Below are 26,081 nucleotides of genomic sequence, written 5' to 3' on the forward strand. Positions count from 1 at the left end.
GTTGTGTGAGACATTGTTCCCATTGGCACTATTGGAGGGGTTTCAGAATAGATAGCAATTTTCAGCATAGTGACCCTTCTTATTACAATTATAGCATCAGACTTCAGTCATGTTTTAGTGGAAACAAGAGCCTGTGGGCAGCTGTATCTTAGTCTAATGCTCAAAGCTGTTAATGTCCATGAATATAGGTATAGAGATGCATGGGGTGGCTGAGGATGGGAAAGCAATAGATTGAGCAGGTATATTTTTATCATTCTAGCATTGCTCACTCATATGATCAGCCTTATAGCCAGCCTGTGTGAAACATTTATAGCAAACCCAGTTGCAAATAATATCATAGACCTCTAACATAGTATGAGGATTGAGATTTGAGATGTGGAAGCCAAGTTCAGAAGGAAGAGAATGAGTGAAGTAGTACCATCAGTCTTCAAAGGTTATCTTCTTGTCATCCAGCTGCATTTCAAAATTTTGAAAGTGGAGAATATAGTCAGTTATATTGCTGTGATACTGAACTTTGTGTAGGATCCCACAAATTTCATCAGCACAGATAGATGAATTATATTGCATCTTGCACACTTTAACAAGCTCATTCCAAGCTAGTGAATAGCCTCTATTGACTTGCTCCTTCAAGAGGTATGAGATTTGAGCATTATCTCACAGAAGAGCACTAACTGACACACCCCAGTCATCTTTGGAAATGTGTGAGGTCTTGAGATAGTCCTGAATAATGGAAAGGAAGGTCTGAACACTCTTCTTAAGGATGCTATAGAATTTGGAAAGGTCAACACAAAAGCCATAGAGGTGTGCACTAGTAGTTGTTGTAGAAGTAGTGGAGAGTTGGAAAGAAGCATTCAACAGAGAAAATTGCAGTGTATTGGAGATGCAGTCTGCATAGTTACTTTCTGCTCAAAGTGCATCCAAAGTACCCTCATTTTCAGTGAGGCACTGAACAAAAGTCATAAGAACAGAGGCAAGTGCAGCATAAGTATCAGCAGAAACAAAGAAAGCCAGATTATTGAGAGGATCAGACATAATGAGGTAGAAGACTGATAGTAAGCCTTGACAGCTAAAAGTTTTGAATGTGAGATTGACTGGGAGGATAAATCTCCTCTGAGACAATGGTTGAGTGGGGAGTGGAGAAAAATGGAGCTAGCTGAACACATGATCAAGTATCCAGCCTCATAGATAGGCAAGTGTTTTGAGAAAATGTTCAACAAATCCCACACTTGATCAAGTGAGGTATTGCTCTAACTGGGGCAGGCTTGAGTCCAGTCAGACAATGAAAAGGGCAAGAGAATTCTAATATTTTACTATGTAGTTGCATCTTTATATACTACAGAATTCTGACTCCTACCTAGTCAGAAGACTCAGTAACAAGTCACTCTGAGTTATACAGAGGAAAAGGGGGAAGGAGGACGAAGGCATCAAGAAATAATAGTAATAAAACGGAGGGAACAGTGCCATGCAACATTTCATTGTGAGCACGTGAGCACTCTTGCCGAAGCTCACGAAACAGCTTCCATCTCGCTTGCGCATCCTAAGATTTCCACCCCAAGGAACCCAACTCCGCCTATCCAGTCCTCACCGGCAGTAAAGACGGTACGGAACCTAAGAAATCAAGTCTGAAGTGAAGGTGTAGTAGGTCAGTGTATTACGGCGAGTAATGTATATGACGGGAACTAAGCCGACTTCCTAACGTATATGCATTATGATACAATGATACAAGGAATGAACGATGATGGGACGATATAAGTGAGGAAGGGAGCAGAGGAATTATGCATCATAGACAAACGTGTCTTCCAGTCCGTCAACTCGTTTCATGTACTCCTTCTCCAAAAGGATCTCTATGGCCTTGGTGGGATGAATTTATGTAAGAACAGGTATTTTTCGATATGCCTAACAGGACCGCACCTTTTTGATGTCAGGAATCGTGGGAGCGAAACGCTGAGAAACCTGGTAAATGACTTCCTGGATCAGGCCTTGTTCTGTCATCATCCTATAGGCTTTCATGATTCTGCAATACAGTCAGCGGATGGAGAATGCACAGTGCGAACTGTACGAACCGAACAATAGCAGCTCGGATAACGTATTTCCTGTCTTCGTCGACGGCCTTGAGGACGTCAGAAGACTCGGCCTTCACTTCAGCTTTGATTCGCTGATTCAAATTGACCTGAATCTTCTTTGACTTGAAACCTGAAGAGAGAATAAGGACCGGTTAATGAAGCGAAGGCACGAGCGGAACCTATCACGAACCAGGGTTCAAATCGTACTGGTCCTTCTCCTCATTGACGAGAATCTTAGCCTTCACCAACAACGCCAATACCTGGGACAGGATGTCCTTGCTGATCGCGGTCGCTGCAGACAGCTCACCCAAGGATAACGTGTCGTTTCGGTTGTATTGAACAAGAACGGCCATCTGGTACGCGCTAGTCATCAAGATGTATTTCTGGTTCAGGTAATTCGTTCGCAGTTCGTTCTTCGAGTAGTTCCAAAGCCATGTCAATTTACAACCAGGGTGTGTACTCTGGTAGTACTTTGTGAAACGTTCATAGGTAGGCATGATCTCGACGGGAATGGTAAAGCCGTGGGTCGGAGGGTGGAGAGGCCAGAAGTTAGTACCGAGGACCATGACGGTGAAAGTCATGTCCATATCATCGTGGTTCTGGGCCATCCGCTCCTTGAACGAGTCAGTAAGATCCTTGCTCAGACTCATGTCTATTGTGGGCATCGGTTAGTCAGACATTTTGTACTTGCACAAAAACAACGAACCGCTGAGCATACGTTGGAGCTGATTGGTGTATTCGAAACCGCAAACCTTCTTCAGTTTCGATACCATGTTGGCTTCACTCTCATCAGAAACAGATACGCCGTCAATGAGTCGTATGGAAAATTTGATGGTGTAGAACGTTTCGAAGACGTCCTTGTCTTGCAGATACTTGAAGAGAACCATCTACAAGGGACCCGATCAATACAAATCCAAAATTGGCTGAACGAGGAACAGACCACACGATCAAGCGCGCTCTCCAAATCTCCTTCCTCAGCCATCTTGTTGTTCTTCCGCAAAAGCATATCTGCGCATTCCACGATCAGCTCCGGCGACCTGCTCGATGACAAACCGGTGGCGGCGTTATAGTTGATAAACCCTTCGCACGTCTTGTCGAGACTGGCCGCAAATCCAACTTCCCCTCGGAAACATCGAGTAATAGTTTCCGAGTTCTTCTGATGAACCTCCAGCAATGCGTCCACGTATATCTTGGGGTCGACATTCACGGCACTGCCCTCTCCCACAAGTTTCGAGATCGCTGATAGACCTGCTTGCTTGACGTGCACCTCGAACCGCTTCCTCAGCAGATCTAGTCCGTCCGAAGTACGCGACAACAGTGCATACATTCGCTGGAGGTCTTCGTCTTGATCAAAGTCCAGGAATGGTTGGAAGTAGTCCCACGTCAATTTGACATACTCCTCAATCAATACTTCGCGTGTCTCGGTGTGCAGATATCTTTCTACTCGGTCCTCCTCCTCCCGTAGACGCTCTTCCGCCTTTTTCAGATAATCGGAAACTGTATTCTCGGCAAGAAAAGCTTCTGACGCCTTCTTGTAGTACTGCTTGGTGGCTTGGATGAACGGCGCTTCAAAGTGCTCCTTGTACACTTCCAGACACTCTTTGCTGAGATCGGTGTTGTCGAGGCCTAAGGATACGAAAGATTGCACCACCTTCTTCACAAGTCCCTGGTCAATCATATCGCCGTTCCTTTGACGTTCGATAAGGTGGAAGACAGCATTGGCCAGCTTCTGATTATCCGTTTGTATAAAATAGAAGAATTGTGATTTCCATTGCGCGAGAGAAAGCTGATAGAGATGATGTCAATGGTAATGGCAAGACTGCTGGTCGCCACCACTCACCGTATACACAGGATATATCTCTTTCTTCCCCTGAGCACGCTGATGTTGGATCCAATGTCGATTGGGATAGGAGAAGAGACGATTGAGATAGTTCGCCCCAGTGGCGTAACGATGCCATTCCGACGCGTAGTATCTTAGGAGCTCTTCGCCTTGCAGCGAAACGACTGCCTGTGTTCGGTTATTAGGACGATCGCCGTGGTGCGACAAGGACTAACCTGTTTCATAGATACGAAATGCATCGTGAAGTATTCGATCAGCTTGAAGTAAAAGTTGCATGAGGCTACACTAGTACCAACTGCATATTTGTTAGCATGAAGGTGGCATTATTACAAATTCGAACTTACTTCGATTTGAGCTGTCATCGCTTTTTCTGTCACAAATGCCTACCGGCGATGTGCAGTAATTGTATGTCGCTGTGTACAGGTTGGCATAGTCGGTGACAGGAAGGCCCTCGTGATTGGACATAATATGGTCGATGCCTGGCTTGAGGAATGCCCATATATCATCCAAGTCTGCCATCTCAGGAGGAATATTGGCGAATCTGTCAGCTGAAGATGTCATCAAGGATGCCATGGTGGCAGATATGAAAGTTTGAATCAATCCTCCACATGAGCATTATAATTAAGCAGTAAAAAAGGAGTGAGTCATCCACAAGATGGCATCATGAGTCAAGTCTGAGACTTGGACTTGACTCACAATGCTATCTTATTGATGACTCACCACTTTTTTGCTACCTAATTATAAGGCTTGTATGTAGAATTGATTGGTTCAAACTGACTCATTACCAATTCACTCCAACTGACATGTGGTTCCCATAAGGAAGATGTCTCAAACAACACCACCACCTACCCATGTGACTGCTGACCATTTCCATCTTGCATCCTATACCTTCTCTGGAGCCAAGCAATATACATGATAGTTTTCTTACACCCAGAATTGATGCCTTATCCAATTCTATTCCTGTCCTGAATGTCCATCACCTACTTAATGATGATATCAATCATGCATATACACTCACACAAAGCAATGATGAAAATTTGACAAGCAATTATTTACATGGAGTTGCACAGATGCAAAGAAGATTATTGGAATTCAAAGGTATAATCTATAACCACATTAGAACTGGAATGCAATCTTTACATCCAGTACTTGACAAAGTGCATCAAAATACATGCCAAGCAAAGCAATTTGCTGTCAAGCAGCACTGAATATAGGTTACTATGCTAATGAATTAAAGGCAAGACAATGATAGAAACTGAAATCAACATTCACACTTCAATACATATACAGGTAATTCTATCTATGATAGAAGTAAACAAAAAAACCATGTTTGCTGAGACACCAAGACCACCAACTGAAAGCCCTCGCTCATCCACAGCAAAGAAAGGGGAGATACAAGATCCATCAGACGAACACTCAACTCGCCGGTAAACCCTCCAAATGACTCGTACAAGCACATCCAGAGAGCCCGCCAAACGTCCTCGAGACTCCCTCCTTCGAGAGAGCCAATGCTCTCAGTAGAGCGAGTGAGCGTGATTGTCATCGACTGGATTTGAAGGTTGCGGCATTTGTAAAAATGCGAGACTCGGTCAGTTTCTATAGAAAGATCCTGATGAGTATGTATCTAAAGAAGCACAAAAGGCACAGGCAGGGTATTTATATTTTTCGAGGGATGGTCCGTGCGCGGGACTTTGGCTCGGCTCACTGGAAACATTGTTATCCGTTTTGGGAAATCCGTTTAATTCTCAAGTCAGGAGAAATTATTTAAGGCAAAAAAGCATGTAATTGGTACAAGGGAAGATCATAAAACAATACAATAGACAGTAGGGTAAATAGTGGAATATGTATGGCGGCACCTATGGAGACATGCAATGATTGACTCGTATGTACATGGATGCAACGAGGCCCGGGGATGGGAAATAATGAGCGTAAGATGTAAAGTAAGAGGGGATATACGCATAAATGACGATACAAAATGGAGCAGAAAAAAATCATTCTTCGCCACTGACACTCGTTGAGACCACGTCCGTCAACGGTTTATTGGGTCTGCCCCGGCTCTTCATCGGCTCCTTCAGTGACCGGGGAGCCGCACTGACAACAACGGAAACCACTGAACGTGATGGAGAAAGAGACTTTCGCAATATAGGAGATGCGGGAACAGCAAAGGCTGGTGGTCGTGTAGGGCTGGGTGTCCTAGCCGTCGGAAAAAGCACCCGCGTGGTAGCAGGCTTAGGCTTGGGCTTGGGCTTCGCCTTGCGATACTTCGATGAAGTCGACGCCGTCTCGTCAACATCCATATCGTCGTAGTCGGAAACAGGTTCAGGCTTGAACGCCTTGTCGTCATTGGACGTCTTCGCGCGCTTCTTCCGAGGTTTCGAGGGCGGGGCCTTTTGCTTCTCTTTTCCCTTTGAGCTCACAACGCTCTGAGCATCATCAGCTATGGGCTGGTCAACTTCACCACCCTCGCCATCATCATCGGCAGGTCGGGCGCGCTTTCGTGTGGACCTTTTGCGAGCACGGGGAGATGGAGAGGGAGACGAGGTATCTGATGGAGGTAGAGGTGGTTCGTGGCAGCGAAGATGATCGCACGACGTGAGTTTATCGTCGTGAATGGATGAATCCGCGCGAAATCTAGCGCGTCTTAGATCCGTCTGACGAAGTATATCAGCATACATGAAAGGCGACGAACAAAGCAAATCCTACCGTATGCTTTCCTTCGTAACACCACCCATCTGGTGGTCCCATGTCCCCATCGCCCTCGACAGTCTTTCCACAGCATGCCCAAAGAGTCTCGTACTCCGTTCCTTTAGTTTTGGCCGCGCCTACCCTTGACACCTCCGCGCTTTCATCATCATGGTGCACCACGCAACTACGGTCGGTATTCTCGACATCAAAGTAGAACTTGTGGCACCGAACGCAATGGAGCCGCGGTGGTGGAGTCAGAGTCGAGAAGAAAGACGTCAAATGCGTCAGTGTACGCGACGAAGGGGGGTGTATGGGCACATGCGAAGGCGAAGCAGGTGATCGTGTGGGCGGTATGAGATGCGTGAGTGTGTATTCGTGGAATATCTTGGGCGGGACGGAAGATACGAGACTATGAAGGGCGGCAGGATCAGTGATAAAACCCAGATCGGCGGCGGCGTCGCCTTCGAGCGGTGGTGAAGGGGACGCAGGAGGTTCTTGCAGTGACGCAGTAGGGGAAGCATTCAGTCGGGCCATTCCAACAGATGAAGATTCGACAGAAGGAGATGGTGTTCGTAATTGAGTTGGATTAGATTTCAACTGGTTGTCTGGCTGGACCTTGCGAGAGAAAATACCGAAAACCATTATGGAGAATAAAGAGAAGATGGAAGTTATGAAAGAAAGATGACGGCAGATTTGAAAACGGCGGCAGTGCGTTCCCACGGTAACACGCGTCTGATCATATCCCCCTCACGTGTCCTTTGTGCTTTTCCTCCAACGCGATTACCGCATCGCTTTCGTTCATCTTTCGTCGCTTTCGAATGATTTTCCGCGTGGTCGACGTTTCATAGATTCTAAATGTATCTTTTGAGCTTCCGATGAAACTCTCGAAAAGATATATTCTTGTCTGAGGGGCACGCGGTTTGCATGCCAGTGATTTCTAAAAGCAGCCTACCAGGTTGTGCGACCAACGTGAGAACACGCCTCAGATTACCAGGTTCTGCATTCGAGAAGTACATAGGGCTAAACGGAGTAAATTACTGGTATCACGTGCCTGTAGCTAAATGCGGCCCGAAATTTTTACACCACCACCTTGCTTTCGAAATGATTCCCTTTGACTCGATAGGCAGCAAAGACAGTGCTCAAACGGGCGGCTGATATTCAACATTCCCTTACGGGGTTTGTGCCATTTTAATGTGTCTTTCAATGCTAACTGTGTTTTTAGGAAAAGATCTCAGGCAGAAGTGTTAGAGTTTAACGAAAAGGTGATATCTATGAGCTATATGCCGTCACCCTTTTTTGACTTGTAAGGCGCAGGTTTCTTTGGTGCATGCTTATCTCTGGATCCCTTAAGATCCGTAGATACCGATTGTACTCTACCGTAGCCGTTGGCGCCATGGCCCCCAACTACGAAGCTTGGTCAAGAACGGATCTAATCGCTCGCATTTCCGCACTAGAGCAAAGAGAGGCCTCCAACGCCACTTCTCCCCAGCCCAATACGGACTTTGACTTTTACTCCTACCCCATCCGAAAAATTGCGCTCAAGTTCTGCTACTCCGGCTGGGAGTATAACGGGATGGCGTTCCAGAAGAAACCGACACCGCTGCCGACTGTTGAAGGGGTGCTATATGACGCACTGTGTAGGGCGCGTCTGATTGACGAGGCTCGAGGGTACGAAGGTTGTGCTTGGGAGAAATGTGGACGGACAGACCGAGGTGTGAGTGCTGCTGGACAGGTCATCTCGCTTTGGGTGCGCAGTGCCCTGAGACAGAGCAAGGAGGAGAACTCTGATGGACTGGCGGAGGAAGAAGCTGAGGGACTTGACGAAAACGAGGACGATATGCTCGGGCTATTCGATAACACTACCAACACCTCTTTGTCCTCCAAGCCAGAGGAAGAGCACGACTACCCCGGCATCCTGAATCGCATTTTACCCCCCACGATCCGCGTTCTCGCTTGGTCCCCTGTGGCGGAAGAGTTCTCCGCACGCCGGTCCTGCACATTTCGACACTACAAGTACTTCTTCTCCGATCTGAACTTGGACCTCTCCCTCATGCGCGATGCTGCCAGTCATCTCGTCGGTTTGCACGATTTCCGTAATCTGTGCAAAATTGACCCGTCGAAGCAGCTGACGTTGTTCATGCGCAGGATCCTTCGTGCCGAAGTCAATGCGGTGGAGGCGGGGATGTTCGTGTTCGATTTGGTGGGAACGGCGTTTCTTTATCACCAAGTACGGAATATCATGGCGGTGCTCTTGCTCGTCGGACGTGGGCTTGAGCCCCCCGACATCATCGTTCAGCTGCTTAATGTCTCTCAGGGTGCAGAGCCTAGGGATATGGAGATTCTCAGCAGAAAGCCGGAGTACCAGATGGCTGATGGGCTTCCGCTGGTCCTATGGGATTGTGGGTACGACGAGAAGGATATACAGTGGCAGACTGGAGGCGCAGAGGGTGATGTTCGCGGAGGTCAAGCGCGTGGGATCTATGAGCGCCTCGAGGGGATATACGAGCGCTCTAGGGTGTTCACGGCGCTGAACCATCATTTCCTGAAGAAGGCAGCAGAGCTGCATTCGTCGAGACCGGTTGGCACGCGTCAAGAAACGCTTTTCCACAAGAAATGGAATCATCCAGAGGGTATCGAGGTTCCACTTGGTGCAGGAGCAACTAGAAGGATACGCCAGTACGTGCCGCTGATGCTGAGGGTGAGGAATGATGAGGTTGAAGCTATCAATGAGAGGTGGAGGAACGGGAAGGGGAAGAAACGTCTGACAAAGGTGGACGAAGATGAGGACGAGGACGGTGGTGACGATGACGGCGATGAGTAGACTTCAAACTGATAGTTCAACTCTGTGATAATTGATGTGAATTCCGGCGGTGATTGCCCATTTTGGATAGCGGCCAACGATGACACTTATAGTTCGTCGCCAATCTATTTTCGAACATTCTCTCGTCTCTTCTTTGCTCCTCATGAAGGTTTCATCGATGCTCTCTCTGTCCGCCTTCATTCCCTGTGTTTCCGCCGCGACTTTGTCAGTGCTCGTTGGAGTGAACGAAACAACTGGGTAAGTTCCAACTTCTTCACCTGTTCCTTGTGTTTATGAAGAGCTCTTATGCAGACAGAGAGGCATTGGTCGTCTATAGTCGCTGCGAACGGCGATATAATCAAGTTCACGTTTACGACCGGCTATCATCGTGTTCTTGGTGTGTGTCTTGACGCGGCTTCACTAACAAGCGTATTGATGCCAGCAGCCTCATCCTTCATCAGTCCATGTACACCCAGCGGCGGTTTTGACAGTGGCGGTCAGACAGTTCCTGAGGGCACCGCTGTTAATGCTTCCGGTCTACCCACCGTGAGCCTTCAGGTGAACAGCACCGGTCCTCTATGGTATGCTCAACGTGTATTCGTTATTGCACATCATTCACCCCACCTTGTAGGCTTTTCGACCAGGCAGATGGCCGACAATGCAATAAAGGCGGGGTACTCTCCATCAACCCTACTGTATCCCAAACGACGGCCCAGTTCATCGCCAACGCGATATCGAGTGCTGGGTCAGGCGACTTGTCGAGCACCACCACTTCTCACCCAGCTAACTGCTATTCCACGCCCGTGTCAAATGTAACGTTGCAAACAACTGCGGGGCTTGGGCTCACCGATGTGATGTGTCGGCCTCTTCGTATGCATAAGAGCGACGTTACGTGTTTTTATGTAGATTTATCCTTGGGAACTTCGTTTGTATGATGTATACCGGTCTTTGGATTGAGATCGTCTTGTGTTCAGTCAAGCCTTTAGAAACTACGATATTTAGGATGTCTTCTGAGCTGGTACCATTTCACGCGTATAATTAAAGGGTTTGGGGTGGTTCTTCATGTTACATAGTCCAGTCAATGCCATACCCAATCTGTTCGAATCGTTCTGACTGCCCTACGGACGGGTCTTCAACACTCTAGCTTGAGCATAATAGCGATGGGCGAACATATGTTAACCGACGTGCTGTAGACGTCTTGAACCTATTCTGGGCAACAAGGACTCCTTTGATCGACCCAGCGTCGATGTAACGCTTGCTCACTGTAAAGGACCAGTCACATATATACCCTTTCTTCTATCCATAATGTTGCGGGATCGGGAAGAGCGATAAAACCTGGATACACAGTACACCAGAACATATTATCTAACTGGGAGTCGATCATTGTAGAAGGCGAGCATCGTAATTAATCTAATGATTGCGAGCTGCTAGTCTCGTAAACCGGACTCAACGGTCCGTATGAAGATAAGTCGTTCAATGGGCGTAGAATGAGCTGCTAGCGCGTCCGTAGGGCAGGAAGTTTATCGACCTCCGTGGGAACTGCAATGCGCATACCCCTAGGCAAAAACAACTTAAGAAGTACAATGCTATCTCCTCGCGTGGGAGTCGAACCCTACTGGAAACAGGTAGACCGGCGCGCACCTCCATCACGCCAACAGGTGGCAGGCGAACTTAATGGTCATTTTCTCCGAGTCGTGGCTAGAGGCGAAAAAAAGAGGGAGAAGAACTTGACGGTGTACGAACGGGAGCATGCTTGGCGTAGAGCCCCGGGAAGAAGCTTCTCACACGAGCCCGGCGTTGGGCGAGATAATATCGTATTCTGCTAGTCTCTTCAACCGGGAATAGAACACAAGCGCTAATCCGGAATCCGGAACGAACATATGTTGGAAAAGCAGCCTGTGATACGTATTTTTGAAAGACGATGCATGTCAATTGGTTGACGAGTGAGCCGCTAATGCAGAGAATTGCTGGTCTCATAACGGTATGTTCTCCAAAATGATGAACCACGAGACACGCATCTCATCGGCTGGGAATCGAACCCAACTTACCGTTATCATAGAAGTGCATAACCGACGGGCAACTAGAGCGCCGGTGGATCCATGCAGCGTACCAAGATGTTCAAGTTTACACACGCGCGACGGAACTGTCAACGGATTCTCTGCACCAAATGAGGTTCGAGAAGGAGATACCTACTTGAGGCAGTACAAGGCCAGAGTTCAAGCTCCAATCTGAGAGTCGAGATCGCCGCCGGGCTAACATCATTGAAAATAAGAGGCGAGTTTGAAAAGAACATGAACAGACACACGGTATGATAAATGTAGTACATCCTCAAGCTTCTGTGAGACAGGGAAGAGAAGAGGCAGAGATATGATCAATCCAACTGATCCCCGGCGCATCGAGATGGTCAACAACAGATAGAAACACTGGCTCATAACTTCCGCCAGTTTCTCGTCAGAGCTCTCGTCCTCCGCCTCGTCATCCCCCAAATACCTGAAGGAAAAGTCAAGGCGATGTTCACAGCTCTGCTCGAGTGCGCGCTCTCCGAGGCACGTATACTGTCAATTGCGACTACACGATACAGCTCGGGATAGAGTGTTTCGATTACTTCTCTCCACGAGGCTGTATACCTGACGAAATCGAATCCGAAGATATAATGACGTCCTCTGGAGCGGGGATCACATAGATCTTTCTGAGTTCGGTGCAGGATCTTCGCAAGTATTTCTCCACGCAAATGACGCGTGGGAGATAAGGCTGTTTTGCAGTCGCGCCTAATTATTGTGAGCCGCGATTCCAAAGATGCAGCCGCGTCGCGGAGCAGGTCGATGTCTCTCCTTTGGATTGAAGAGTCAAACTGAGCGGCTTGGAAGTGTGTGGGCACTGCGTTGGTGCGCATGGGTGCCGTGAACTCCCGACCGTTGACTCAACCATCGCCGGAGGCACGGCCCGAAAACCGAGTTGTACGCTAACTCTCAGGCTTCCTCAACTCTTCCTTCTACTTAGTACTTACCGCCATCGAATTTTGTCGCTCTTCTTCTCTCATTCTCAGTACGACGACAATCACGCTATCTCAGAGCTCTGTGCCAAGTATAGATGATGAAGCAGCAAAACTTTGTGCGTCGGTTCCCCGCCATTGAAAATTCTACTGGAATACATTTTAGGAGTAATCCGACGCTCGAGAACAATGTGAGGCCAAGGGATCCACATAAAAAGGGCTATGCTCAGGTACATCCTGCACGACATCGGCCCGGCCACGATTTCGCTTAGGGATTTTTCCTCTGTGCATATATTTTCACCTGTGAACTGTCTGTACTTGGCTAAAGAGGATCATCATGAGTCAGGCTTGGATACATTTGAACTGAACCGTCGCTTTGCGTGGTATAGACGCTAATGGAGGCGTAGAGGGGTGGTTATGCGCACGTTTGTGGGTGTCTTCCGTTTACGCTTCGTCTTCCTTTCGCTTCTCCTTAAATATTAAATAACGAAGTCAACCATAGGCTAGCCTTACAACATCACAGCATGCAAGTTATTGTTTTTAAACGCATGGCTAAATCGAAAATACGTGCATCACTGGTAGTGTGCGGCTATTCTTAGCTATACGCATATGAAACTGGCAGACGAGCCCAAATTTTAATAACTATCAAGCTGGCCCGCCAATAAGTGAAAGCCGAACGTTGGAACTCCTGCAGTTACTTCTGTCCTATTTTGGCTGCTGGTCACCGGTCAACTGGTCAACTGGTCATGCGTCATGATGAAGTCACAGAACTCAGACAACTGCCATCATGTCGACTGAGGATACGGGAGGGACTTACCATAGATCCTGTACTGGCATTGCCCAAGAAACAGTGGCCAAGCACCCGTCATCTGGTACCCAAGATATCACTCTGTTTGGTAGCTGTTTCTGCCCTTTCGTTCAGCGTGTCTGGGTAGCTTTGGAGTGTCTGGAAATACCTTATAACGTGGGTTGTGATGCCTCTGTAGTTGCTCATTTTGGCTGATCGGCGGACCCTAGTATTGTACCAGTTTCGTTTCTCCGTCCATTGCCGGCATCCTGATAGCTTTTAGATGAGGTTGATCCGTACCAGAAGCCCAAGGATCTTCTGGAAGTATCCCCAAAAGGACTCGTCCCTGGACTCAAACTCCACAACTTCAGCCCACCTAGGGCCCTCAACGAGAGTACAGTAATCATGGAATATATCCAAGAGTAAGCTGCTAGTCGATCTCCCTCGATAATGCTGATCATCATAACAGTGTTTCAACCAATTTAACCGGGCGCAGCCTTCTTCCGCCCACTTCGAATCCTTGTAACTACTTTTATTGATAATGCTGTTTCACTATACGTGCTGACTAGGCTCCCCAGACGCTCGGGCCCTCGTGCGTCTCCAGTCAGACCATGTCAATCGCTCTCTTGTACCAGCGTTCTATCGCTATCTCCAAGCGCAAGACACCTCCTCCCAGATTGAATCGTGTAAAGAGCTCCATTCCTCTATTCAAGGACTTGTTGCACTCCTCGAAAGGGCTGAAAAGGAAATTGTTGGTGTCGGAGGCGTCTCTGGTGAAGGAGAAAAGAAAGCCCTAAGCATTGGACTCGGGCTATGGATCGAAGGTAACAACGAGCTTGGATGGATTGACATTATGGCGGGACCTTGTGAGGAAAGCCCGCATCTCGGTCCGGTCAATTGTACTAACTGTGTAATATCAGGGCTGTTTCGCGCTACGAATGTTCTGAAACATTATCGAGGATTTATTATGCCGTCCGGTCAAAAATTCAAAGCCTGGATGTCCAAGCTTCTTGGACACCCTGCATTCGCTCGAACCTGTAGCACGGAGGGCTTGTACCTGGATAGCTATGAAAGGTCACCAGTCAGAAATTGACTCAGTCACTGACTTTTTATCTAATTTGACATTTTGTAGATATGCTTTCAATCGCCCCAACACTAGCCAAGTCGCTAATGCTATCAACTCTGGCCGAGCCCTCCCTTAGGCAAATCATGAACAAAGGTATATGCTATTCGCCGAAGTAGCAAACGAGACAAAATAAAATTGTATCACTATATGTAATATTAGCCGTTGATTTTCCATCGCAATCTACCAGCAGGTACCACTCGACAGGCTTGCCATTGTTCTGACTCGAAGGGCTTCTTTTACAGAGCCATTGATCCCGTCCGTCCTCCATATGAGTTGCTGCAACACAAATATCAATCTTTAGATTCTTTACCAATCTTTTCTGGTCAACGTGGACTCTAGTGGCTCCGCGAAGTCGTGATGTACGCAGATGAGGCATTACCTCGGGCCGACGGCATCCAGCGTTATGTGCCGACCCCGGCAGGAAGATTTTCTTACAATGGAAGCTCGGTAACTAATGGGCAAACAATCGGTAGGCCCATGGAGGATGCCAGTCTCTTTTACTATGGTCTGAAAATAGATATCTGTGTTCATCTCAGCGAGTACCTTCGTAAATTTCAGTACAACACCTTTCGGAAGTAGCTTACGTAATGACCAAATGTCGGTGAATCGGGCCGTAATCGGTGCCGGGTGACTACCAATGACGCTCTAAACGGCAGAGAATTCCCACAGCACTCTACCTCCTCCCACCACTTACTTTTCAACATGTCGACTGAAGAGTACGTGTTTATGTGATACCGTCTATAATTTATCTAACAATCTTTACTCAGAACAGAACCTGCAGCGAAAACCCGACCCCGTCTCGCAGCCCCCTCCCGTCGTGGCATGTTCGGGTTGCTCGTCGGCACACTCAAAAAAGCGGAGAGGGAAGATAAGGAGCGCAATGCCAGCGAAGCAGTGCGTAAAATGAATTCATCTACTGTATCAACCTTGCTTAATGCTGACTCTTAGGCAAAAAAACGCATGAAACTGGAAGCACGGCTCCAGTCGAAACTGCGGCGGGAGAACGACACTGTGCGTAAAGCCGAAGATGCACGGAAGGATAAGTTGTCAGCAAACAGGAAAGAGGAGGAGCTGCAATTGCGAGATTCTGTCGTGAAATACCGCAGGAGCCGTCTGCCAATCTTGGCGAACTTCCTCCTCACGTCGGACGTTATCCCCCAGGATCAAGGCGAGGAGCAAACTCGTTCTCTCCTGAATCCCCTTGCGAATCCCCCTCGTAGTCATCCGCCACCCCTGTATTACCTTCCGGCCATCCTCCTACCATCACAGGAAGCATTCATCTCAGCACGTCGCTCCGCCGTAAAAGACGCTGCTGAAGCAGAGTGGCAGATGTTCCATGCTGAGCGCGTGCAGGGCATTGAAGATGTAAAAACGCTGCGGTTAAAGGTCGAAGAAGCTAAGAAATCTCAAGGTGAGCCCATGGATGAAGATACAGAGGATGCGAAGGTGGAGGATAAAAAAGAGGGTGAGGAGGGGAAAAAAGAGGGTGACGTGGAAGCAAGAATGGATACAGATGAGCTAGAGGGTAAAAAAGATGACGGAGGGGAGAAGGAGAAGGATGAGCCCATGCAAGCTATCGATGACGAGGCCGTGGAGTATTGAGCTGACGTTCGTGAGCATTCTGTTCTTCATTCGGGATCGTTCTGATGGGGTGAACAGGTATAAAGTGTGCGTCTGCTTCTTCAACTCACCTTACGTTGGCAGTGTATGTATCGTGTCATCTTTTTTCTTCATTTTCTTCCGTCTGGGTTGGTGAATGTCTATTCGGTATGTTTGATCGTGCGATGGCCCTGGATGCAGCTGACGAGTTTCCTAGTGTTATCTATGTACCTTCACTTTCCTCCTTTCCTTAAGTTGGCTAAGTGTATAGTGGTACGCCTCTGTATCTTTCCCCATACTGGGTCGCTGATGACCCTGTTAGTGTAAATAACGCGTGCGTCGTTTGTCTTGATTCTATCACTCTCCCTCGTAATAGGCTATGTGATGTAACTAACCTTTGAATGAAATTACCTTCCTGGACCAACTGCCATGGATGATCGCTCAGATACAGGTCCGGTTGGGTATACTTTGCGTTTGTTTTTTTGCTTATTAAAAATAAGCGGCGCATACTCTTTTCTTTAGCTGATTCCATCTATTACGATGCACAACTGTGAAGGAGGTAACATGAAAGGAGTCCACAAGGACTCATTTTCTTCGCCCATGATGTTCGTTCTGAGTTCTATGAGCGGAAATCGGACTGCTGGTTCACACTGTGCTTAAATAAAAACAGTTGTTGCTCGATACAGAATTGTCGGCATGTGTGCCAGGGCAGTGAAGTATTGGTTTTGATAAAAATCTGAGGGGCGTTTATTTACCACAATCAGGCATCCTCTGTCAATGTTTCGACGGGTTGCCTATTATTGATGTTCCTGGGCAGAAATACTAAAGGCCAGGTTATTGCTCCTCCATCTTCATCTTTCTTCCCTTTTTCCTTTCTCAGATGCTCGCCGGTCTGATATTACTGGACGACGCTGCATTCTCGCCTGGCTTCAGTCCCAGTTTCGTTTGGGGACCTAGTCATGGCCAGTTGTGGTATCAGAATTATTCCAGTTGAGCCCCGTCCACCTACGAAAACACCTCAACGTATGGATCCTTCTCAGTTACATTCGAAGGTGCTTCCGTCCCTCTTGGCTAATCTTATGGAAGTAACTTGACTCTCTGACAGGTACATCGATCGCCTTTACCGGTAACACCCCTGGCCAGTCGGATAAGCAGGATTCTTCTGTGTACATCGACGGAGCAGATACGTATGTCGCTTCTTACCCGTCGCCGGGAACATACATGCAGTGGTATATGTTGCCGACGCTGGACGACGGCAATCATACTATCACTCTTACAGAGATGGAGCAGATAGACGTGGACTATGCGATCAGCGGTCCTAGGTAAAAACATCCTGGTAGACCATACCAATGAAGGCATCGTCTGGACTGGAGACTGGCAAACAAATACGGGTACCCTGATTCATACCACGAGGACGTACATCGAGAATCGCCCGCTTGGGAACTCTACGAAGGACAGTAGCACTGTCGGGGACTCTTTTTCTTTCCAGTTCAGAGGTCAGCTCTCATCGCGTTCAATTGAGGTGACTAGCTTACCATTGTCGGCAGGGACGAACGTGTCTGTGTCCGGCGCCCAGAGGCTTTCTATAAACGGAAGCATCTCTGCTGATTTCCGCGTAGATGGAGGGAAGGCCACTACCTTCACTACAACCAGTACGAGTTCTGGTAATGACGTAGCCAACGCGATGTTCTTTTCGTCTTCGATCCTCGATTCTGGAACCCACACGCTTATCGTGAATATCACAGCGGTCACTGGTGACCAGTCATTCATGCTAGATTACATCACCTATTCCGACCAGGCGTCCAGAGGCAGTAGCTCGTCGTCGTCTTCAAGTAGTAGCGGCTCCTCGGGCACGGATTCATCCTCTTCATCCGGCTCCAGCTCACCTGCAAAAATGACCGCCTTCGGAGGCATTGTTGGAGGCGTGATGGGCGGTGTTGTTGCTTTATCCCTGATAATAGGCACCCTGTTTTGGAGGCGACGAAGAAAACGAACTTATCATCTAATTCGATAAACTTGTCTGAGCCGGATATCGGTTCGTTTGACCCCTCGCTACTACTCTTCTTTCAACGCTTACTCTCTTTCAAGACGCCCCAGACGAATTCGTTCTTCGCCAGGCCGAATTGTCTACTCCTACGCCCCCCATACGCGAAAAGAATTTGATTTGGCTGCAAACAGGAGGCACGTCGATTGTGGGATCTATGCCGACTATCGGCTCCCCACAGGTCTTCGAGCCACTCTCATCGACTCCTCCCTCCCGTGCCGCCTCCGAGAACCAAGCGGAAATCAGACGCCGACTGGAAGAGATCAACCGTTTGATGGCGCAGATGGAGCAACCCTCGAACGGAACAGCACAGATACAGGCGCTGCAGAAACGAATTGAGATGTTGACTAAGGAGAACACACGGCTGATGGGGCCCCGCCTTCAACGTACCAAGATTGAAGAAGTCGTTGTCAAATTCCACCATTTCTTTTGCGTCACATTCCTTTAGCCTCACGTTCTTTATCACCTTACATTGATGTATTTATGCCGAGGAGAACAGGTCATCCATCCATTCATTGGACAACGATGCTATGCCCGGTCGTTATTTCGACCACAAAACAAACACACTTTTGCTGGGTCTCGACACTAAAGTTGCAATACCAGACAAATGATTTTTTTTTTGGATCCACGTGCTTTTTGAAGAAGTCCTCGATGAATAGGCTTCAATGGTTGACAGGTGTAGTTGAACTTCTGCGCAGTAAAACACGTATCAAAGAATCCTCAAGCGCTCGGTGAGTTTGTCGGCACTTGTTTGAGTTACGATAATTACGTGCGCGAAAACATTCCAACGAGGGTACGCTGTTTCTGAACACAAGCCTGAGCGAGTGTTCCTCCAGGTTACACTTACGAGCCGTGTTCGGGTTGACTGCCAGGCACAGAGATTCGTGACATCCACGTTGGTGATTGTGGTGATTGGAGCTGAAACGTTGATTGTTGGGTTTATGTTATGTGAAAGAGAGAGAAAGTTTTTTGTTGAGTATCAGAATCGCACATAAATATCAGCTTCAAAGAGACAGCAAAAAGAGCGCATAAATTTTCAAGGCTGGAATGATGCTTTAGTTCCAAAAACAGAAATTTGCACGGGACCGTGGTTCGGACGCGTTCGAGATCTTCCTTTCAGTCTTCTATTACCGGCCTCATGTTTTCCACATTCAATCATTAGGTATATCTATCTACCCAGTGTCGGCTTGTTTCTCATCTTTTCCCTTTAGCAGCGATGGGCCAGTCATCGTCGAGGCAGAGAGGATTCTACCCACCACCACCACCTTTTGCACCTACATACGGCTATGGATATGCGCCTGGCTCTGGCTCTGCATACGCCCCTGCTCCTGTATACGGCCCTGCCCCGGTATATGGCCATGTCCTACCCCAGCCAACGATAGTTGTACCACGTTCTGCTGATGCCAGGAGGTCACGGAGGCGGCACCAGTCATCTCGCAAGAGAAGGTATGATGAGTATAGAGACCGTGGTGCGTCCACTTTGTGATATTTATTCAATTTTATCTGATGTGCTGCCAGTTCCTGATCCAGTGATTCGTGCGTCGTCTCCGCGTACTCTAATAGTGGGGTTGACATGTCATTCCAGCTTCCAGGGCAGGTTCTGAGATTCACGGTCAGTTTATTTGCGATAACAAGGAAATAAAACCATAGATAATTCCACCCAGTACACAACGAACGGGCCCAACCTGGACCAAGTATTCTGAGGCGCTCGACTGGTATTCATACACCTTATCCGAGTGGCCCTGCACTACCCCAGGACGAATTAGGTGGATCAGGACATGACCACCCGCTAGCTGATCTTATCGCACCCATGTCTCCAGCACCACCAGCCGCATACGGCCCTCCTCCACGCCCCGGCCCTCCTCCACTGCAACATCACAACCCGCTACCAGAACCACCTCGCGACCTCTACGCCTCATCGCCCTACAACGCCATCCTTGACCTTCCCCAAACGACGGCCCTCCTAACTGCCAGCTTCTCACAGGACCTCCCTCCAAAATCAAAAGGCATATTCGGCAAAAGCAAAGGTCTTCTACGATCGCTATCGTCCAAGAAGAAGGAGGAACCGCGGATACATTTTGTCCCAGTCAACGTGGGGGCTAACGGTTATCGCCCCGATGCCGGGCCTCCAGTGCTGAATCGTTCCATGGCACCATCGTCGTCTGGCTCGACATCAGCAGGCCCGCCACCCGTTGCCATGAGTGCGGCCTCCGCTGCTCCTCCAATCGTGCAAATGCCTGTACCGGAACCCGCCGAACCTCCACCCCCAGAACCCCGTCCCGAAATCCCGTCTTCTGTCATACGAATCACTTTCGACAACGAATATCGCGACTTTTGCAATCACTCTTTCCATCGCGTCATGTACAACAACCAGACGTACGACACCGCTATGCATCTCTTCGAAGCCATGAAGTTCCTCCCCGACAACCCCCAGATTGCAGACAACATCCGACTGTGCAAGAACATTGGGGATGTCTTTCCCTTGTCAGCCAGTTTTGCGCAGTATCAACGATCAGATTGGGGTGAGGTGCATAAAACTATCGCACGTGGATTCTCGTATCGTCAGACCATCTCAGCTAATCAGTTCCATAGCTGGAAGAAGTGCTCTACCACAAGTACGGACAAAATCCTGACGTCCGGAACCTCCTCCTGAGTACTGGTTCTGCGGAATTGGTATATGCTGATCCGAACGACTCTTACTGGAGCGAAGGGCCTGATGGCCAGGGTCAGAATCACCTAGGCAGAGCTCTCATGCGGGTCCGAGAGCGACTGAAAGCGATGGGATATAAGAAATGAGGTTCACTATTTTCTTTCATCTGTTATGCGTCACTCTCCTGTGTTTTCTGTTGTGCTTTGACGAGGTAAGATCTCCCCTTGCTTCATTTATTTCATGTACGTGCTGCTTACTCTTTCTCAAACCATTCAACTGAGAAACACGATTGTAGGACTTGCAAATGATTGTGCATGTTTTTACGATAAGAGTGCTTATGGAGATCTTATACCACCTGCTTAGTGTCGCAATCAATGATAACCTCATCACTATGAGGCTCGTCGGGCCTGATTTCCAAGTTGTCACCTCTCCTCACCAGTTAGATGGCTACTCTGTATCGACAGTAGCAGTGGCATCTGCCACTCAAGAATTTTGCCTTCAATTAGGCTCTCAAAACAGTCATAAACAGACGGTCGCACATCACTTCTTCCGCCTAATTCTCTTGTTTCCACCACTATCTTTCCGCATTGTGTCTGACTCCAGCAAGCGCAGTGCCTTGTCAACAGCCTCGCGTCGGACCTTGGCCGGTACCTTCTCCCAGTAAATCTCTTCTCTTCGCCCTCCTACAGTCTCCATAGTAATTGCCTTAGCCTCGACATCTCTACCTTCGCTATCAAGCCCGTTTGTTTGTGCCATCTTAGCTTGAGTAAAATAGTCCGTGAGGGCGCGTACATGCTCCGACGTCGCCACACGCAAATAACACTAGAAATTTGATATCAATCAGAGTTTCGAGTCCCGAAGGCCTTTTACTCACGGAATCCATTCCCTTGGTGAAATCGACATAATCGATGCCATCGGGAAGGGTTGTGAATGCTTTGGAAAACAGCGCTCGTAAAGTCGTCTTGTTAGTCTCGCAATGGAGATTTCGAACGAACACCAGGCAGTTTGGTGGGAATAGCGATGAAGATGACAGTGTCGACTCGACTGTTTGAGGGGGAATCGACGATATCGCAGGTGAAGGCGATCGTCTTCGCTTGATCACGGTTATCTCATCCTCGTAAGCCACTATCTCCTTTACCAGCCGTGCACGATACGCAAGGTATTCATCCTTCATTTCGTCCCATCGTCTTTTGGAAAGCGTTCGGAACCCGAATTTGACAGCTTCTTGGATTTCTGGGATAGGCGGCTTGACATCGACGGCGGAGGTCCATGGCCACTCGCGTAGGAGTCGCTGCACGTCTTCGACGTCGAGGAGTGTGACGAGAGCGAAGCCTTTGCACTTTGGGATGTCTCTTGGTTTGTCGAGATGATGTGGCGGGAAAGAGATAGCTTGTATACGATTAGAGGTCGGTACTGTATCAGTATTTTTCGCAAGCAGCGCTTGGATGAGATGAAAGACCCCAGAGAGCGATGCATATTGAACTGGGGTATTTTCCTGAGGTACTAAAGTCATTAAGGGTGTCAGAAGCAAGAAACAGCGCACGTACAATGTATAGCATCCGTTCATTCCAATCCTCCCTTGTAAACTTGTTCCGCGATAGAGACGCCACTGAATCCCTTCTCCGCACCTCGAACATTCCTTTGTTTTTGTACGATCCTTGCACTGACCACGACGGCCCAGACAAGACCATCCGGACCTCCAGGATGTCAGTAGCCTCAGACCGCAGAGCTTTGGCGACAGCTGTCTCTGATTCGGAAATGAGGATACCATGAAGAGCGTGCTTCAGAACATGAAGTAACGAGACGACTGCAATAAGTCTGTCGTTAATACGTTGGATATCATAGACGAAGGAAAACTCACACCCATCTTCGCCTCCATCAATTTTACGCCGAAGGTCTGGATCAGAAAATAGTGCAAAGTCGGAGAGCGCTAAGGAAATAAGGGACGCATACTCTTGGTCAGAAAAACCAGGCTTGACTACAGGTCTATCGATATCTAGTTTTTCGTGTTCTTTGCCTTTAACTACTGATGGTGGAACCCGGGAAGAAGAGGCGGAGGATATGTCCATATCTCTGCCCTTTGTTGACTGTATTTTCTTGGATTTTGTCGCGACATTGCGTGGTATGAAAGGAAGTGACATCTTGCACAGCCACAGCACTCGAAACTAGTCAAGAAAAAAATACAGTAGTTTCTTACGGTCAGTACTAGCGAAAACCGATATTTTTACTGCTTCTTGCAAACCAATTTATGTCTTTTCCAGTCCGACTTTTGACAGAGCGCAGAACAATAGCTGACCGCTCTACACCAGGCACACCGCTTGAGACCCTCCGTTTTGCCACAATCTTGGGCCGCACAACTTATTCGACTCCGACCCGTGGATTCTAGGAAAGAAAGAGCAAAGAACGGGGAAATCTCTGCCTCTGTAACGTGGCTGCAAAACCTCTCGTCAAGTCCGGCATCCTTGAAAAAAGAACTAGCGCCATGGTGTTACGAGTCGTTCCACGGCCCGATACTTTTACCTGACGTTTTTCCCTCTTTCCCCCGTCTCCCCGGTTTAGCCCATATTTGTTATTCCCACCATATATATATATAAGCCAGTACATGTATTATAGCTAGAGGTTTTCACAGTCAACCAAGCCTATATGCCTGTCAGTGACTGCATGAGCCTTTCATGAGAGAAGTGACTTTCACCACCCTCTCATTTTTGACAGCTCCATTGGCTTAATCTTTGCTTTTATCTTTTTCTCTCTCTCATCTGTGCTTTTCTCTCTAAACTCTCTATATCTCTCTTCATCGATATCTGGACCCCCTACAGCTTGATCACCCAAGGACATTCTGACTTCGACACCAATATCTAATTTTTCTCTTTACTTCTTGGTTCCTTAGGATGTCATGTTACCCTTTGCACAGCCATTGCAACAACACTGTTGTGCCAGCTACACCAGGGATGGACAATCCTTTATCTCAGTTATCAGGTGAGTTGTCACCAACAGACTTTGATACTAAAAATGTGGCAGATTCTAGCACTGCAAGTGCTCAGGATGCTACCCCTGTTCTGGCTGTGAGCCATGTTCCAGCATCTGGTGCTACAGCACTGAGAAACCTTCCTCTTGCCTGTGCACAAGCAGAGGAAGAGGATTCAAATCACTCAGAGAAATCAGAGGATGTCAGTTTCAAGGGAAATCCAACCATGGAAGTTTCAGATAATGATTCATCCTGTAGTGATGTAGATAATGGAAATGATTATGAATCATCTACATCTTCTACCTTTGAGAAAGCATCCCATAGTACAGATGCAGAAGAATCCAATAGAATGGCAAGACCTGCAAGGCTTCACTGTACTTAGAGTCTTGATGACCTGGGGAAATGTGAAGTTCATTTTGGAGGACTACACAAAGGAAGGAAGCACATGAAGGAACAGCTTTCTATCATTGATGCAGCTGAATGAAATTTGACAACTGCACAGCAAGAAATGCTTGCCAAACATCAGAACAAGCTGATGGAAGACAAGGGCTGAGAGCAACCTACTGCATCTCAGACTCTGATGGCTACACCTGGACCTAACTCTTACATAGCTAAAGGAAAATTTGTCAACCACAATCAGGAGATTGATAACACTGAATTAGATGTTGAGGCACAACATGAGGCTCTTGAAACATGGAATCAGGCTTGAGACATCAATCAAGAAGTCCCTAAAGGTGATGTGTCCCATTCAGAGGCCCATCCAGAGGTTGAAGATGGTTTTATAACTGTCAGAAAGTCTTCTAAGCATAATAAACAGAAAGAAAGACCTCAGGGATCAAAACCAAAGACAAAGGTTTACAAAACAGGCTGCTATGATGCTCTTGAAGTAGAAGAAACATCAGATGAAGGTTCTGAGTCAGATTTGGAGGCAGAGCCTCAACCAAAAAAGGCACCCTCTAAGACAAGTGCAAAATCTTTGAAATAAAAGACTGTCAGATTATTGACCAATCATAGAATGAGGAACATCATATGAGAACACTTGAAAGCACCTTCAAATAGCTGACATGGGTCTACTCACTCTGTGGATCAGCTACCACCTGATAGCTTCTTGGCTGATGTGTTAGATGTTGGCAAATCAAAGAAGAAGCAGAAGATCTCATCTGAGCATAAGAAGAAACTCAATAAGAAAAAGCTTGAAAAACAGAAGCATCAGCATCATGCTAGTTCCTCTAGCTCTGAATCATCAGAGTCTACTCCCAGTAATGAGTCCAACTCAGATTCAGACTCTAATTATTCAGGATCTTCTCTGTCAGACAATAGTTCCTTAAGCACTGGTTCAAGCTCATTGAGCTCAAGTAGCAGTGATGCAAGTGATGAGTCAGATGCATCAGATAGCTCTGAGCTATCCAATCATAGATGTCAACACCATCATTGTCATACTAGAAGGCATGGTTCCCATTGGCATAAGCATAGAAGTTGAAAACATCATCACAAAAGATTGATTCAACCAATACCTCCTACACCATATGATGGTACAGCTGATGGTGAAAAATTCCATTGCTTCACAATGGAATTGACTCAATTCTGCAAAGAAGGTCAGGTTCCAAAGGATGAACAGGTATTTCTGGCATCACATTACCTGAAGGAAAAGGCATTATCTTTCTTCATTCAGAAGGTTTTGAAAAACCATGCAGAATGGATATTGATAGACTTCTTGTGAGAAATCTTTAATTCATGCTTCCCTTTAAATTACTGAAGTCAGTAACAGGATAAAATAAAGAAGTGCTATCAGAATGATTGCACTATTTCAGAATACATTTATGAGCTGAAAACCTTGTATGGCCTTGTTGGTATGACTAGCAAGCATGAGCATATTATCAAGCTTTGGGATAGATTCTATAAGGAGATGCAGCATGAACTCCATCAAGCAAAGCTCAATAAGGAGGTTTATAGCTGGCATCATATTGTTGAAGAGGCTGAACTCATTGAAATCACTGACCTTGAATTTACACCTTGAAGTACCACAGAAAAGAAGCCATCACAGAGAGGTTCTGGAAACAGCAATAACCACAGAAATAGTGAGCATATATCTAAGAAATATAAGTCTGATAACAGTCATTCAAAAGGATGTTCTCATGAAAAGAATGGACCCTGCAAGAGAGGATCTAACTCATATAGTCAGTCATTGAGCTACAATCAATCCTTGTCATCTTCCAGAGGTAATAAGCCATTGAACAGAGAGTGCAATAGTGGAAGCAAGTCTATCACAAATTCTAGCTCTGAAAATAAACTATTGGAAAGCAAGAAGGCAGAACTTGTCACTGCAAATAAGTGCTTTAGATGTGAAGAAGTGGGACATATGGCTAGAAATTGTCCTCACAATAACACAGTAAAAGTCAAGTAACAAAATAGGGCCATCAGGCTTCTCAGCATATGGTATATATTACAACTTGACAGATGATCACCAGCTTCAAAATTTGGCAGAGACAACTGAAACAGTTGATCACATTTCAATTGGAATGATGTTTAT

General features: G+C 47.2%; 14 protein-coding genes across 14 annotated transcripts; 9 read left to right on the forward strand and 5 right to left on the reverse strand.

The window, feature by feature from the left end:
• Positions 1-1,637: 1,637 nt before the first annotated feature.
• BT62DRAFT_947868 (Cullin-domain-containing protein) lies at positions 1,638-4,434 on the reverse strand. The gene is made up of 9 exons (XM_043188041.1): positions 4,248-4,434; positions 4,119-4,198; positions 3,904-4,071; positions 3,004-3,849; positions 2,770-2,950; positions 2,254-2,715; positions 2,064-2,193; positions 1,912-2,014; positions 1,638-1,851 (listed from the first exon to the last, which is right to left on the reverse strand). The coding sequence occupies exons 1-9, from the start codon at positions 4,420-4,422 to the stop codon at positions 1,774-1,776; spliced, it is 2,223 nt and encodes a 740-aa protein (XP_043041222.1). The 5' UTR covers positions 4,423-4,434; the 3' UTR covers positions 1,638-1,773.
• A 350-nt stretch (positions 4,435-4,784) lies between these two features.
• Positions 4,785-5,111, forward strand: BT62DRAFT_892011 (uncharacterized protein; the record flags this gene model as incomplete). The annotated part of the gene is made up of 1 exon (XM_043183091.1): positions 4,785-5,111. A coding segment is annotated over one exon (327 nt), but the record flags the coding sequence as incomplete, so codon positions are not given.
• A 560-nt stretch (positions 5,112-5,671) lies between these two features.
• On the reverse strand, positions 5,672-7,287 carry BT62DRAFT_1075083 (uncharacterized protein). The gene is made up of 2 exons (XM_043179084.1): positions 6,607-7,287; positions 5,672-6,554 (listed from the first exon to the last, which is right to left on the reverse strand). The coding sequence occupies exons 1-2, from the start codon at positions 7,228-7,230 to the stop codon at positions 5,895-5,897; spliced, it is 1,284 nt and encodes a 427-aa protein (XP_043041224.1). The 5' UTR covers positions 7,231-7,287; the 3' UTR covers positions 5,672-5,894.
• Positions 7,288-7,660: 373 nt separating this feature from the next.
• BT62DRAFT_789994 (pseudouridine synthase) lies at positions 7,661-9,701 on the forward strand. The gene is made up of 4 exons (XM_043182296.1): positions 7,661-7,764; positions 7,811-7,850; positions 7,903-9,646; position 9,701. Exon 3 carries the CDS (start codon positions 7,916-7,918, stop codon positions 9,407-9,409), a length of 1,494 nt encoding a protein of 497 aa, XP_043041225.1. The 5' UTR covers positions 7,661-7,764; positions 7,811-7,850; positions 7,903-7,915; the 3' UTR covers positions 9,410-9,646; position 9,701.
• Positions 9,695-10,492, forward strand: BT62DRAFT_1061244 (uncharacterized protein; the record flags this gene model as incomplete). Its single annotated transcript, XM_043178618.1, has 3 exons — positions 9,695-9,785; positions 9,834-9,982; positions 10,033-10,492. 3 exons carry the CDS (start codon positions 9,695-9,697, stop codon positions 10,321-10,323), a joined length of 531 nt encoding a protein of 176 aa, XP_043041226.1. The 3' UTR covers positions 10,324-10,492.
• Positions 10,493-11,816: 1,324 nt separating this feature from the next.
• BT62DRAFT_1004489 (uncharacterized protein) lies at positions 11,817-12,281 on the reverse strand (the record flags this gene model as incomplete). Its single annotated transcript, XM_043177039.1, has 1 exon — positions 11,817-12,281. The coding sequence occupies one exon, from the start codon at positions 12,279-12,281 to the stop codon at positions 11,817-11,819; it is 465 nt and encodes a 154-aa protein (XP_043041227.1).
• Positions 12,282-13,152: 871 nt separating this feature from the next.
• Positions 13,153-14,500, forward strand: BT62DRAFT_966783 (uncharacterized protein). The gene is made up of 6 exons (XM_043188831.1): positions 13,153-13,348; positions 13,451-13,589; positions 13,637-13,689; positions 13,746-14,033; positions 14,088-14,241; positions 14,300-14,500. Exons 1-6 carry the CDS (start codon positions 13,168-13,170, stop codon positions 14,367-14,369), a joined length of 885 nt encoding a protein of 294 aa, XP_043041228.1. The 5' UTR covers positions 13,153-13,167; the 3' UTR covers positions 14,370-14,500.
• Positions 14,501-15,115: 615 nt separating this feature from the next.
• Positions 15,116-15,895, forward strand: BT62DRAFT_966788 (uncharacterized protein; the record flags this gene model as incomplete). The annotated part of the gene is made up of 2 exons (XM_043188832.1): positions 15,116-15,187; positions 15,242-15,895. 2 exons carry the CDS (start codon positions 15,116-15,118, stop codon positions 15,893-15,895), a joined length of 726 nt encoding a protein of 241 aa, XP_043041229.1.
• A 1,092-nt stretch (positions 15,896-16,987) lies between these two features.
• BT62DRAFT_1061256 (uncharacterized protein) lies at positions 16,988-18,046 on the forward strand. Its single transcript, XM_043178619.1, has 3 exons — positions 16,988-17,388; positions 17,440-17,927; positions 17,981-18,046. Exons 1-2 carry the CDS (start codon positions 17,196-17,198, stop codon positions 17,904-17,906), a joined length of 660 nt encoding a protein of 219 aa, XP_043041230.1. The 5' UTR covers positions 16,988-17,195; the 3' UTR covers positions 17,907-17,927; positions 17,981-18,046.
• A 1,011-nt stretch (positions 18,047-19,057) lies between these two features.
• On the forward strand, positions 19,058-20,994 carry BT62DRAFT_947879 (DUF1768-domain-containing protein). The gene is made up of 7 exons (XM_043188042.1): positions 19,058-19,098; positions 19,148-19,405; positions 19,455-19,472; positions 19,522-19,548; positions 19,601-20,478; positions 20,529-20,828; positions 20,882-20,994. Exons 2-6 carry the CDS (start codon positions 19,153-19,155, stop codon positions 20,730-20,732), a joined length of 1,380 nt encoding a protein of 459 aa, XP_043041231.1. The 5' UTR covers positions 19,058-19,098; positions 19,148-19,152; the 3' UTR covers positions 20,733-20,828; positions 20,882-20,994.
• On the reverse strand, positions 20,920-22,655 carry BT62DRAFT_966792 (uncharacterized protein; the record flags this gene model as incomplete). The annotated part of the gene is made up of 4 exons (XM_043188833.1): positions 20,920-21,408; positions 21,461-22,081; positions 22,134-22,393; positions 22,448-22,655. 4 exons carry the CDS (start codon positions 22,653-22,655, stop codon positions 21,127-21,129), a joined length of 1,371 nt encoding a protein of 456 aa, XP_043041232.1. The 3' UTR covers positions 20,920-21,126.
• Positions 22,656-22,810: 155 nt separating this feature from the next.
• BT62DRAFT_891508 (uncharacterized protein) lies at positions 22,811-23,041 on the reverse strand (the record flags this gene model as incomplete). Its single annotated transcript, XM_043183073.1, has 1 exon — positions 22,811-23,041. A coding segment is annotated over one exon (231 nt), but the record flags the coding sequence as incomplete, so codon positions are not given.
• A 433-nt stretch (positions 23,042-23,474) lies between these two features.
• On the forward strand, positions 23,475-24,104 carry BT62DRAFT_918965 (uncharacterized protein; the record flags this gene model as incomplete). Its single annotated transcript, XM_043184114.1, has 4 exons — positions 23,475-23,562; positions 23,605-23,753; positions 23,818-23,925; positions 24,054-24,104. The coding sequence occupies 4 exons, from the start codon at positions 23,475-23,477 to the stop codon at positions 24,102-24,104; spliced, it is 396 nt and encodes a 131-aa protein (XP_043041234.1).
• A 474-nt stretch (positions 24,105-24,578) lies between these two features.
• On the forward strand, positions 24,579-25,517 carry BT62DRAFT_1061268 (uncharacterized protein). The gene is made up of 2 exons (XM_043178620.1): positions 24,579-24,654; positions 24,765-25,517. The coding sequence occupies exons 1-2, from the start codon at positions 24,616-24,618 to the stop codon at positions 25,029-25,031; spliced, it is 306 nt and encodes a 101-aa protein (XP_043041235.1). The 5' UTR covers positions 24,579-24,615; the 3' UTR covers positions 25,032-25,517.
• Positions 25,518-26,081: the final 564 nt, after the last annotated feature.

This window comes from Guyanagaster necrorhizus, assembly GCF_019112545.1.
Source record: "Guyanagaster necrorhizus MCA 3950 unplaced genomic scaffold BT62scaffold_9, whole genome shotgun sequence".
Lineage (NCBI taxonomy): Eukaryota > Fungi > Basidiomycota > Agaricomycetes > Agaricales > Physalacriaceae > Guyanagaster > Guyanagaster necrorhizus.